A 13,390-nucleotide genomic window follows, 5' to 3' on the forward strand; every position below is an offset into this window, starting at 1 on the left:
AGGATGGAGAGGATGGAGAGGATGGAGAGGGTGGAGAGGGTGGAGAGGATGGAGAGGATGGAGAGGGTGGGCGGGGGGTATCCATGATAGATAACAGTTTGTTCAGAGACCTCCTCTCCACCACAGCTTCATACTTAGACTTCTCTTTATTAATCCTTTTGGGATGACTTCCGCGAGGAAATTTAACGTTCCAGCTGTAGTTTTGGCAAGAAAAAAGTATACAAAAATAGATAAAAAAGACAGTATAAAGACGACAAAATAACAACAATAATAATAATAATAATAACAACAATGAGAACATTCGTCAAATACATTAGCCTTTGTGGAAAGGGCCGCATCCCCTTATATGCTGTTTTTTAAACATAATGTTTATTATTTATTCATATGTATTGCACACGTATGTGTGAAAAGCATTTTGTGACTGTTTTTTTTTTTAAGTGCTGTATGAATGAATTATTAGAGTGTTAAAAAATATCAGATGTCAACAGTCATTGGTCAAAACTTTATTATACAAAACAGGCTTCTTTTTTTTTTTTTGGAATGTGACAAAATGTATTCTCACTGTTGTCGCATCTTTGCAGGGATTCCCGGTCTCCTGATGACCACCACCACCACCACAAGAAGAAGAAGAAGAAGAGGAAAGAGGAGAAGGAGAAGTGATGCTGCTGGAAGAGCAGCAACCAATCAGACGAGGTCTAAGGTCATTGTGGCTCCGGCGGGTCAGAAGATCTCAGGTGTCATAATATTTTAAGATCATGAGATTAACGAGGTGATTTTGCAAAGAAATAAATGGGAATAAACTTTTTGGGAACCAGCAACATTAACATTTTGGGCTTTTTGTTCTTCACAAACACCGTTTCAAAATATAAAACATTACTTTCACATCATGTTTTACTACTACTGCTTTTAAATTTCTTAGTTTTTCCGTGTAATTCCATGTCTGCGACTAATGATTGTTTTCCTCGCCGATGAATCTGTTCATTATTTTCTTGATTAATGGATTAGTTTGGTTTCTAAAATGTCATAAAATGGTGAAAAATGTGGATCAGTGTTTCCCAAATGCTCAAGACGACGTCCTCAAATGTCGTGTTTTGTCTACAACTCAAAGACATTCAGTTTATTGTCACAAAAAGAGAAGAAACGGGAAAATTTTCACATTTAACAAAGCTGGAATCAAAGAACTTTTACACTTTATTCATAAAAAATGACTATGGCCAATCTTGGACAGGCCCCGCCCACCTCTTCCTGATTGGCTGTGAGCGGTTTTCAACTACAGACCACATGGAATGTTGGACGGGAGTGTCATAGCTGGCACACTTATGTCACAGGGGGTTAAAGGTCACTCTGGTTTCAGGCTTGCTTTTGCAGAGTGTCCTCACGTGTTTACGCAAGGTTTCTGCACTCATTGGGAAGAGTCCTGTGAAGTCTTTTAATTTGAAATTTGGGTTTCAGAAGTCTGAAAATAAATCCCATTTGGATAAAAAAAACATGCTTAAAATGTCATTTAAAAAGAAAAAGTCATTTTAAAACCACATATCATGTAGATCATACATAATGTAGTGAGTTGTCACTAGACTTGTGAAGGGCAACACGTATGATTATTTAACTATATGTTGAAGGTTAGAATATTCTACAGATTGTTTAGATATACTGGACATGCTTCTGATTAAACTCCGTTTAGGCTCAATCATTTAAATTAAATACCATTAAATTCTTTCATCACGGTACAGTTTCAGTTCTTTCTATTTTTCTGATTAATTCAAAATGTTTTTTAAAGGCCTGCATGTGGCCTTTTCCACATGAGGAACACCCTCTCTTTCTCCTTTCTCCCCCCCCCTTTCCTCTCAATCCACTATCACTACAGAATAAAGGTGCAAAAAGCCAAAAAGGTTTTAGATTTTTCATAAAAACAAACCTTTTGTATCCTGATGTTGACAAAAATGAATTATTTTGATATAACGAAGGTGATTGTGACAAGATCAAGCACATAGTTCAGTGTAGAAATTGGGCTGAGTTACTGAAACTAATCTGTAGTTTTGATATATATATGTATGTGTATATATATATATATATATATGTATATGTGTGTGTGTCTGTGTAGTCTCCATTTCGAGTTGTAGATAAAGTGTTTGCTGCCTCTTCAAAAGTGTAAAGCATTGACATGTTACAAGTTGACTTTTTGGCATGAAGATGAGGTTTTGTTGACAGTAGGAAATGTCAAACCATTAAACAAGTTTTTGGTGAAATTTAGCGGCAAGTTGTAAGCAAAAGAGTTAATTTGTGGTGGAGATTTCAGAAAATAAAATGTGAATGTAGGTTAAAAATTAAGACTTTGCAGGCATGAAGTTTCTGCACAAACCCACCCATCCATCTCTTTTTCTCTCTGTTTTCTCTGCTGATGCTGTGTTCTGGCTCAGGTATTTCTCACCCTGTTGAGACGCAGAGATAGACGAAGAGAAGAAGAAGAACAACAGGAAAAAGTAGGAGAGGATCCCGTCAGTGCCTGGGAACCTGAGGGATCCTGGAGGGACAGAGAGGAGACAGAGACAGGACAGGGGGGACCATCGGGGTGATAATGCTGTGAGGAGAGCTGCTCAGGGAAAGCTAAACCAGGTTGTTCCTTTATCCTCGTCTGAATCCTGAAAGCGTCCCGTGCAGGATCTGGTCTGGTCTGGTCTGGTCTGAGCGGACTGCAGCACCATGGGAGCCTCCAGCGACAAGGTAAGAGAGGACGGTCTGGGTTTGGCCAGGGGCCCTGAAGGTTTGGTGTCTGTTTTAGCCCCCTGATGGGAGCAAGGGTGGAATAATAGTTGATTTGAGACAACTTGGATTAAATTAAAATGATTTTTTGGGGGTTAGTGGAAAGAAAAATGTGCACAAATATCAGTTGTGGACAGAGCCGTTGCAACATGGTTGGTTACGGCAACGGGACACCTTGTAGAGCAGAGAAACTGTCCAGGTCCTGCAGTTTTTAAATGGGACAAAGACTGTATGGACATTTGAGTGTAAAAGTGATCCAGCAAAGGTTTGTTTTTCCATCTTAAATCTGAATTGCCTGGTTTTCTAAGTGTTTCCCAGGGTGTCAACAAGCCCTTACAAGTGTCTAAATACCAGGCGTTAACATCATTTTCAAAATAAATTTTAATTAGTGAGTTCTTCATTTTCCACCTTTAAGTATTAGCAGATTTGTGGTCTCTTTAGGTTTTGGATAAAGACTTTTTGGGCATTTTTTCGGTCTTTTATTTTGGACAGGACAGCTGAAGACATGAAAGGGGAGAGAGAGGGGGGAATGACATGCAGCAAAGGGCCGCAGGTCAGAGTCGAGCCCTGGGCCACTGCATCAAAGATTAAACCGCCACATATGGGCGCCCGCTCTCCCACCTGAGCTATCCTGGCGCCCACTTTGTGGTTTCTTTGTTGGATTTAGTTTGTTTCTCAAGGAGAAAGATCAGAGGGTTGACAGCCTGGAAAACTCATTGACACAATTCCAACAAATATACTTTATCTTTACACTTCCCTGACCCGATGCGTTGGGAAACGCCAGTTGTTGACCAACTAAACTCATGTCATACTCAACCGAGCTGCAGAAAGAATCTAGCTGAAACCCACCAATGTTAGTTGTGTAAAATCGTATTACCTATTTAAACATGTTAGCATTTGCTCTTCAAATAGTATCTTATTATTCATTTCTGCTACCTGCAAAACCCTTTCTTCAATACAACAGAGGACTTTACTCAGGGTCATGCTTCACATTCAGTTGGTGTGAAAAAAATGAAGGTCTGTCTGGCTTTGTTTGGGCTTTCGGCTGAGAGGGCATTTTTGTGGATCATTTTTCATTGTGCTTAATGATGACAGACTGTGTTTTGCCCCCTTGGCTACCCGTGGCATTTTTTCTTGAAAGATGCATCATCACCGAAGCCGATCTTTTACAGGAAATGTATTGCATTTCCCCTGAAAGTCAGACTCAAGCGAGGCGTTTTTATTTAGAGAAGTAAAGTATAATCCGTGTGAAAACAATTACATTCGAGGCCCAAAAGGAAATAAAGAAACAAAACCCACTGAAATGTCAAAAGATTTGGCATTTTTACAATTGCAACAACAAAAACCTGTGAGAAGATGTTGAATGAAGAGCATGCATCGAGGGAGTGTCTCACCTCCCTGCCCCAGAGGTCCTGCAGGTCACGATTAGTAGTGTTTTAGCAACATGTTCTGCCTAATACTCCCATTACAGCTGATTTTGGATGCCGAAACTAACCTGTAGTAGGTGTTAATTTACAGCATCACGCTGCACAGCAACCACTAAAACACTGGTGGCAGAAAGAGTGTTTTAGGATAAAACGTCTTGAAAATTTGGCAACAAAACTAAAAATATGTAGATTTGTAGTAAAGTGAGAATCTGGGTGTAATAACCCACCAATTTTATTTGTGCAAAAACATGATTTAAACGTATATATATGATTGTAAAATAATATTTTATTTTGTCTTTCTGCTGCTGGCAGACACCCTGGAGAGTTCAACACTGTTCATTTATGTATTCTTCCCACTTTTTCAGTTTATTGTCTCATTGTATAACAAAGACATGCGTTTCCTCTACTCTTTGCTGCATTTTTACTGAATAAAAAAATAAAAGTTTAAATTTCTTTTGAATAAAACTAAATTATCAGCATTGGTATCTCCATGGAATTTGTTGAAAATATAAAAAAATTGCCAGCCATGACTGTCAACTAATGACTTTACCTCTCTACTTTTAACTAAATGGATAATTAAAGTTAAAGTTTGAAAGAGTTGTGTATAGTTCATTTGAAGTTTTGAGAGTTTTTAAATGTTTCAGCTTTCATAATGTCCTTTTTACAAATTCTAATGTCTCACAAGCTCAAACTGAGGTTTCTCAAAGCACACAAGGAATTTGTGATTATGTGAACATTCGATCCCTTTTAATTTATTGATGGTGAGTCAACGTCCTTCGTTCAGCTCCTCCTGCACGTTTAATGTTTAGGTTTTTTTTTACGTGTGGTGTTCAGGCTCAGAGGGAAGTTAAAGGAATGTCAGATGAATTTGAGAAGAGCTCAGCGGTTTTCACTCTGACAAAGAAGCCTCTCAGTCTGTTGGATTCTCACCCAAACACCAGCAGAGTCACATCTGAGCAGCCGCAGGGCGACCTTTTATGAATGACGTCAACTAAAAAACTCTTCTGGTCCTCCCTGAGATAGCAGAGCCCAGGCCTCCAGTAAAGGAACATAATCACACCTGTTGCCATACCACAGGTTTCAGCATGATTCATCATAACTGCATTTACATAATCAACAGTTACACTCCTAATGTGGTTGGTTTTTGAGATTTCTTGTGCCAATGTGTGGGCTCGTCCGGGATTTGAACCCGGGACCTCTCACACCCGAAGCGAGAATCATACCCCTAGACCAACGAGCCACGTGGGTCTTGCACCACAGAATCAGTTGTGACATGCTGTAGTTAAAGGTCTAGTTCAGATGTTTTGTGAGATATCTGTGATTGTTTGTGCTAATTCTCCACAGTAAGTGCGTTAGCTACAGCATTGATGTCGGTCGACATCAACTCCCGAAGCAAGCAGGAGTACCGACACGGAAGCTTAAGCAGTGTCCTGCTGTGGACGGGGGCAAAAAAGACTCATTTTGACAAAAATGGCGTTATAGCTCGCAGATCAAAGGAGATGCTGCTCCACCGCTGCTTCAATCACACAAACTAATCGATCAAGGCAGCAGTAGGGCAGCAACTACCATGTTCTGCAAGGTAAAATGCAATTTTTTTCTCCAAAAGGAGTCTGGTGGCAATGAGGAGAGCTTAGATGCATATAGCGGCTTCAGTTCCCCCGCAATAAGGGCTGTCTAATGTATTACTGTCGGTAATACACTGACTGTGGATAAGTACCTCATACAACCCCACTTTAAAACATCCAAACTGTCACTTTAATGCGTGTGTGTCTGTCCAGGTGTTTCTACACACCTCTCAGTAAGTCTAAATTGTTATCATCTTCCGGTCCGTCGGTGATGGAAAATCAGGAGCCAGGGGCTAACATTAACTGGTTAACTGCTAAGAATCAAAAACAGGTCTGATAACTGTTTTCATGAAGATGTGAGATGGTATTAAATGAGTAAATGTGTTTTTCCTCCTGCAGGCGTCTCTCCTATCAGGGCTGCTTGTGTTCTTGCTCTGTGTCGTCTCCTCTCTCTGCCAGGATGAATATTCTGGATACCACTCAGGTCAGAGCTGCCACACACTGCTGTGATGTATCACTAGCAGCTAATAAAGTCTCTGTTTATTCCTGCTGCACAGAAAAACTAAAGGAAAAACAATTAGGAACCGCAAAACTAGATTATCTTGTTGTAGGAGAGAAATTAATAAGATAATGTTTGTGTTAGGGATGAAACAACAATTCTTTGGTCTATAAAATGTCTAAAATCATCACATTTATTCATCATAATAAACTAGAATTTTTCTTTTCTTACTGAGTGTGATCGGCGGCCAAAAAACAAAAAACAAAAAAAATGTATTTTTGGTGCTGAATCCAGGAAATGTTTTGTATTTTAACTAAAAAGAAAATACCATATTGACCACACACAAGTGATTCTTGCATTGCATTTCTTTTATTTTATTTTCTACTTTCCACCCACACATCTTTGCAAATTTTGCAAGTTTTAATTTCTGTATCATAGTTATAGAAGTAATATTTATGAAACCTTTTTGTCATAAAGTGTGGACTCATGTCCTCTCACACCCAAAGCTAGAATCATAACCATAGACCAGCAAGCCCCACTTCTCCGGTGAAACCCATACAGTAAAATCAGGTCTGACATCTCATGTTTCACGTGTCTGTCCAGGTGAGGAACACACCTATGAAGGCTCCATGGTCGACCACTTCGACAACTCAGCCTCTCCTCAGCCAGGTGAGTACAGGGACCCCAGAGTCAGCTACACCTGAGCCGCGGTAAAACCGCGACGTATGGCACAGAGCAGAGAGGCGAAGGTAAACAGCTGCAAAAGAGGCTTTGATTTTTATTCGTACCTGATGAAATATGACTGATAAATCAATCAGTAGTCAAAAATAAAAATACATAGAGAAATACATAAAGGATCCCAAGTATTAACAGAAAGCCCTCTATATAGGCCAGTGTCCATAAAGCCCACATTTTTTGGCCTTCATTTTTTACACACGTCTTGAACATATGTGATAATTTCTTTTCAAAGCTGGGGCTCGTCCGGGATTTGAACCCGGGACCTCTCGCACCCGAAGCGAGGATCATACCCCTAGACCAACGAGCCACTCACATAGAACTGTACCAATAGAATTGGGGCTGATTTGAATGTCTTTTGAAAACATCTCTTATTTTGTTCAGTATTTCGGTTTGTTTATCAGGTCCCAACCTTTGCATTTATTTAGTCTTTAATTTATTTCCCTTTTTATTTATTCCTGTATTTATTTATTTATTGAACCTTTTGTCAAACTTCTGTCGTCCATACTTGCAAATTGGTCCAAATAAAAAGCCCAGAAAAACACTCGGTAGACCTCCAAACTAAAAACTGACCACTAACTGTAATAAAAAACAACAAAAATGCACTATTAAGTCCCGGAAGTAGGTCTAAAATGTCTCCTCTGTGCCATCAGAGTATCCCCCTGAGCCCACTCAGAGCTACGAAGAAGACCAGCAACCCGCGGAGGGGGACTACGACCTGTACGGCCCTGAACCCACGCAGGTCACCATGATGACCGAGGACGCCTTCCCCTACGCCACCACTGCTGAGTCTCACTACGCCAAAGAAGACACAGAGACCATGCAGGTATGAGCGCTAAGGGCTGGAGGTCTTCACATTTAATAGCCCAAAAAATATTTGATTAATCCAGAAATGTCCTTCTTTTTGGCCGGATTTCTTTTACCTAAAGCTTCCTTTTTGTTGGAAATCTAACCTCCGGTGGATTTCTGAGGACTATGGTTACCTGGTCCTCAGATCTCTGCAGGGTAAATCCAGACAGCTAGCTAGACTATCTGTCCAATCTGAGGACTCTGGTTACCTGGTCCTCAGATCTCTGCAGGGTAAATCCAGACCGCTAGCTAGACTGTCAGTCCAGTCTGAGGACTATGGTTACCTGGTCCTCAGGTCTCTGCAGGGTAAATCCAGACAGCTAGCTAGACTATCTATCCAGTCTGAGGACTATGGTTACCTGGTCCTCAGATCTCTGCAGGGTAAATCCAGACAGCTAGCAAGACTATCTGTCCAATCTGAGGACTATGGTACGTACACGTTCCACCAAAGCAAGTTCCTTCCAGAGGCTATTTTGCAGAGGAACCGGGGTTCCATGCGGTGCTTAGCGCCACCCATGACAATTGTGATTGGTTTAAAGAAATGCCAATAAACCAGAGCACGTTTCTCTCCCATCCCGGCATGCTGTGTGGACTAGACAGACCGGTCTCCGCAGACTAAAGATGACCAAAAGCCTCACAGGTTCAGGAGATTTAAAAAGCCTTTGTGGACCTCAATGTTATCAGAAACATTTTTATGCTATAACTTGAGCCAGCAGACAGTCCACAGTGTATGTGTTCACGCTCCCTGTGTTTTCAGGTCCCATATGACACCGACTCCTTGGAGGAGGAGTCCGGGGGCGAGGTGGAGGGGCCGACGGAGTGCGACTGTGAACCCGGACAGCCCGGATTTGCTGGCTTTGCAGGACCAAAGGTACCGACTCGTGTCCTCCCATCATCGCCACTTTATTCTCAGCACACACTGCTGTTTTTCCAGCATGTCTTTTGCCAATTAGTCGCTGCGTTCATCCAGTTCTTCTGACACTTATCTTAAATTTGCCTAATGGAGGCTTTCTAATAATGTCACTACTGACCATCGAAAATAGTCCTAGTACATATAGACAATTTTTCTACTGATAATAAATATGACAGAGCCCTGAAAGTGAGACTGAGAAAAAAAGAAGCTGCTCGCTTTTTAACATTAAATACATTATCCCAATTCTTTACACTCTCCATTGTCTCCCGGTGTGTTTTAGAATCCATTTAAAGATCTAAATGCTTGTTATTACTTAGTGGGCACACCGTCATTGAGGTCCTCCAATCAACTTATTGTAGAAGTCCCAAGGTTGAGAGACAAACTGTGGTGGGATTGCACTGTTGCAGTTGCCGCCCAATATGTCTATATCTGAGTATTTGTGGTGTAATTTTCAGTTTGAAACGCATTCAATGAAAAACATAGTTATAGTTTATCTGCATGTTCACACAAGGAATCAAGCAATACAAGTGTTTGTTATCTTTAACTCAATCTGTATTTGTTATTCTTTTTTCTGTTTCCTTTCAGGGATCCAGAGGTCTGCAGGGTAAAGGGGGTGAGCCAGGGATTCAGGGCAGAGAGGTGAGAGTCTAAAATATCAGTACTGCATGTTTTTTAATCATCAGGAAACCTGATTAACATAATAATCAAATATCGGCTGAGTGTCCAGTTGATTCTGCTACTGCTGCGGATACTGTGAGTTCCATCTGTGATTCTTGTTTTTTAGGGTTATAAAGGAACCAAAGGGGTTCGGGGAAAAGGAGGCGACACAGGACCAGTGGTAAGTAAACCGTGTTACATAGCAACGCTGATACTTAGTAACATGACCAGGCATGATGATCTATACTGATAGATTCACCTGCACTACCATTGATATCAACAAAGTAAAAGTAAAACTGGACGTAGGAACAAACTGAAGGAAAATGAAAATGAAACCATAGCTACAGAGACACGTAGAAAGGACCTTAAATCCAAACAAGGAAACAAAAGTAAAAGGAGCAGATTAAAAACAAATCCCCAATTTCATCTTTTTATACTCTGTGAGACGCCACAACAGTACTTTGAGTCAAAAAAGTAAAATCAAGTACAGTAAATAGATAGTTCCCACTCGTTAAATCCTAATGTGAAATAAAAATACATGTGAAAAGCTTTTAGTTTTCATGTATTTTCGGCTGATGCGTTGTGCCTTCTTCTACAAATTGTAACTGAGTATTTGGAATAATATGAACTGCTCCAGACTTTAAATGAGTTTAGGATGTATTAGGCCTGCACAATATATATATATATATCTTTTAAATCGACATTGCAATATCAACTTACATGATAAACATCACGAAAGATTTTTTGAGTTAGTTGAAAGAGAGTATCTGTAGAAAACTGCACTTCAGTCAACAAGCAATATCGCAGTATTCCACAACGTTATCTCATATTTTCCTCTTACTCAGCAGTCCTAGGATGTATTGAAAATGTATTGGTGAACATACATATTTAGCAAAGGCAAGAACTCTGCTTGTCTCTTTTGAGTTACAAACAATAACAAACACTTCATATTTTTTGTTGTTTATTTGTGAGTTTCAACCACTGACCTCTCCTTTTACAGGGCGACGCCGGACCTGAGGGAGATGACGGAGGTTCTGGTTTCTCTGGCGCCATGGTGAGTTTAAAACCAGTTCTCTGAGTGGCCCACAGCGACAAGTCACACATAAACAAGTCTGTAACCTTTTAAAGCTGTAGTGTGTAGCAGGGCTGAACGATATCGTGTTTCAGCATCGACTTGGCGATGTGCACATGCGCGATTGTCACATCGCCAGAACATTCGATGTGAAGAAGGGTAGAAGGAGTTTGTTGTATTGGTGTGTTTCTGTGGTGACGTGCACGCTCCGCGGGCCTTCGGAGAACTTCCAATAACTTCCAGTAAACAATTCAAAATTCTGGTCCTAACTTTTAGAGCCCTACAAGGACAGGCACCCCCATACATCTCAGACCTGATTCAGCTGCGTACATCCTCACGTAGTCTGAGATCAACAGGCCAGAGACTATTAGTTGCCCCCCTTACACATTTTAAAACTAGGGGGGACCGTTCATTTCAAGTTGTTGCACCTAGGTTGTGGAACGCTTTGCCTCCTTCCATGCGCTGCTTAGACTGTGTGGTAAACTTTAAAACTCAGTTGAAATCTCTGCTTTTTAAAGAGGCTTTTAACTAGATTGTAGGGTGGTTAGGCTGGTCTTATGTGCACGGGTTATTCTTTAGTTTTTTGTGATGTATTGTATTTATGAGAGTTGTTAAATGCTTCCTTTTGTTGTGAAGCACTTTGTGATCTTCATCTGAGAAAGGTGCTACACAAATACATTTTACTTACTTACAATGCAGACTAAGACCAGATGACAAATTGACCACACGGACAGTTTAATCTGGTGGATTTAAAGTTCAGATACTCTTTAAAAGAAAATAAAGACACTGTGGAGATCTAAAAGTGGATTATTTAAGCTCTTTTCTCTGCAGCAAGTTTCAAGTCCATTAAAGTTGATTTGGTTGGTTGGTTAATTGGTTTGCTGTGATTTTGTACCAAAGAGAAAGTCAAAATCAGCCATTTGGCGTTGTCATTTGGCACAGTTGGCACTTTACGGTAAACTTCTCCTGGAATTTCCAATTTCCTCGCGGGATTCATCCCATAAGGATTAAGAAAGAAAAGTCTAAGTCTCTATTTCGGCTACCAAAAGGAGGATGTTGACCAAAAACATGTATTTGGTCCGGAGTGTTATAAAGTTGTGGCCACAAAACAAGAACACACCCCCAATTTATCTGATCACTTACAACGACACCACAAAGCTGTTTTTGACGAATACAAAGTAAAATCTGGAACTAAAACAAAAAGCTATTAGCGATGCCTTTGCCGTTGTGACACTTTACCAGAAAGGCTCTGAACAACATAAGGAAACAACAGACGCATTAACGTTTCATATCTCTAAAGATATGTCGCCATTACACACCGTCGCCAAAGAGGGATTTAAGAAAATGATCCGAACGCTTGACAAACGGTACGTTACAACATCTCGCACATATTTTTCCCAAGTTGCGATAAAAGAGCTGTATGACATATGCAAATCCAAGATGGAGGCAGAGCTGTCACACGTGGAGTACTATGCAGTGACTACAGACTTACGGTCCAGCAGGACAACGGAGCCCTGCATGAGTCTGACAGTCCATTTCCTCACAGAGGCCTTTAAAATAGAAAAATATATATGTATTTTCAGATATATTTTTATAAACCAATCAGGGGGTTCGGGTACAGCTGCTGTTTTATTTAAAAATGTCTTCTGCTTTTCCCGTTTACAGAAATCTGTTCTAATTTTGGAACAAAATATGAAGTGACCTTTCTGTCACTTGTAATGAAGCTTGTTTATTAGGGAAATCATGGAATGTTAATTATTGACTCTATCCTGTATTGATGGCTTGAAATATCGCAATATATGTTGTTTGGAAAAAAAATATCGCAATGTAATTTTTTTCCGATATCGCGCAGCCCCAGTGTGTAGTTCCTGTTGCTGACATGAGGAATTCTAAGTAATGACAACAAAACTGTCCGCATGATACAAGCCTTCCGTGATCGTGCGCAACCCCCACCCTTTCTTCTTAAAGCAGTTGCTAGTAGCCAAGGAGGACACGTAGGATTGATAAAACACGATGGACTCTTCAGAAGAGGTCGTTATCTTCACTTGAGTTTCTGTGCTTTATAGATTCTAGATGACATAGATAATAAGATCTAGATAATAAGAAAATAGAAGATAATAAGTAAACCTGTTGTGAAGTAACTAAGCAACTGAATCTTTTGTCGTCTACAGGGAGAACCTGGACTTATAGGAGACCCAGGCGTGCAAGGAGAGTTTGGTCTGAAGGTAAACACACACACACACACACACACACACACACACACACACACACCTTTTAGACTGATGCCTTTGCCAGGGATGCACCTTTAATATGAAAGACTGAACAAAGCAGTCCAAAATTAGTTAACTTTAAAATGATGAAAGGATTTGTATAAACATCTGGTTCACTTAGCCATAAATTCTATAATGTCTCAAACCTCTCTTAAATATCCCCAAATATATTGGATATTAATTATTCTAACGTAACAAAATGTGTTTTTTTCTGTCCTCATGACCTTTCAGCCATAGGAAGAATTAAGGTCTTGGTAACAGAATTAGTAAAAACTTTTAACGCAAATGTCGCTTTATATACACTTTATATATTATATTGCATTGTAAATGAGCAGTTTAGCAGCATCATGAGCAGATGTTTAAATAAATGTGATGTCGTCTTTCTGTCGGCAGGGTGACGTCGGGATGGAGGGACCCCGCGGAGGAGTCGGAGGTCCGGGTGAGACTGTAAGGAAACAACCTCCCTGTAGTGGAAACCTTTATCACATCAGAACTGAACTTTATTCTTCCTATTTTCTCTCTTATTGATGTATTTTAAAAATCTGGTTGTTGCAGCAATGACATAAATAAAATACAGATAAATAAAAAACGTAAAAGAAAGATATATTAAGAGCTAGGAGGTAACTTTGGGGGGGGGGGGGGG

The 13,390-nt window shown here is 40.2% G+C and overlaps 2 protein-coding genes and 2 non-coding genes across 6 annotated transcripts in view; 2 read left to right on the forward strand and 2 right to left on the reverse strand.

Annotated features, from left to right (window-relative positions):
• Positions 1–2,634, forward strand: part of snrnp48 (small nuclear ribonucleoprotein 48 (U11/U12)) — a 10,306-nt gene extending 7,672 nt beyond the window's left edge. The window contains exons 9-10 of one of the 2 annotated variants that reach the window (XR_004656923.1): positions 582–734; positions 2,418–2,634. Coding sequence is in view for 1 of the 2 variants with exons in the window: in XM_034873679.1 (XP_034729570.1) it covers positions 582–660 (79 nt within the window). In the remaining variant the exon portion in view is untranslated. Of the gene's footprint in view, positions 1–581; positions 758–2,417 lie in introns of those variants that run through there. The other variant, XM_034873679.1, reaches the window with a different exon arrangement.
• The window catches only part of zgc:113232 (uncharacterized protein LOC541546 homolog), a 32,119-nt gene continuing 21,212 nt past the window's right edge, over positions 2,484–13,390 (forward strand). The window contains exons 1-11 of one of the 2 annotated variants that reach the window (XM_034873654.1): positions 2,486–2,721; positions 5,966–6,083; positions 6,152–6,236; positions 6,855–6,920; positions 7,640–7,812; positions 8,593–8,706; positions 9,334–9,387; positions 9,533–9,586; positions 10,406–10,459; positions 12,649–12,702; positions 13,141–13,194. In XM_034873654.1, the coding sequence (XP_034729545.1) occupies positions 6,024–6,083; positions 6,152–6,236; positions 6,855–6,920; positions 7,640–7,812; positions 8,593–8,706; positions 9,334–9,387; positions 9,533–9,586; positions 10,406–10,459; positions 12,649–12,702; positions 13,141–13,194 (768 nt within the window). In that variant the 5' untranslated portion in view covers positions 2,486–2,721; positions 5,966–6,023. Of the gene's footprint in view, positions 2,722–5,965; positions 6,084–6,151; positions 6,237–6,854; positions 6,921–7,639; positions 7,813–8,592; positions 8,707–9,333; positions 9,388–9,532; positions 9,587–10,405; positions 10,460–12,648; positions 12,703–13,140; positions 13,195–13,390 lie in introns of both variants that reach the window. The other variant, XM_034873655.1, reaches the window with a different exon arrangement.
• Positions 5,356–5,427, reverse strand: trnap-cgg. The gene has a single exon. It is a non-coding gene; the product is annotated as a tRNA-Pro (tRNA).
• trnap-cgg lies at positions 7,225–7,296 on the reverse strand. The gene has a single exon. It is a non-coding gene; the product is annotated as a tRNA-Pro (tRNA).

The sequence above is a fragment of the Etheostoma cragini genome, chromosome 6, assembly GCF_013103735.1.
Source record: "Etheostoma cragini isolate CJK2018 chromosome 6, CSU_Ecrag_1.0, whole genome shotgun sequence".
Classification (NCBI taxonomy): Eukaryota; Metazoa; Chordata; class Actinopteri; order Perciformes; family Percidae; genus Etheostoma; species Etheostoma cragini.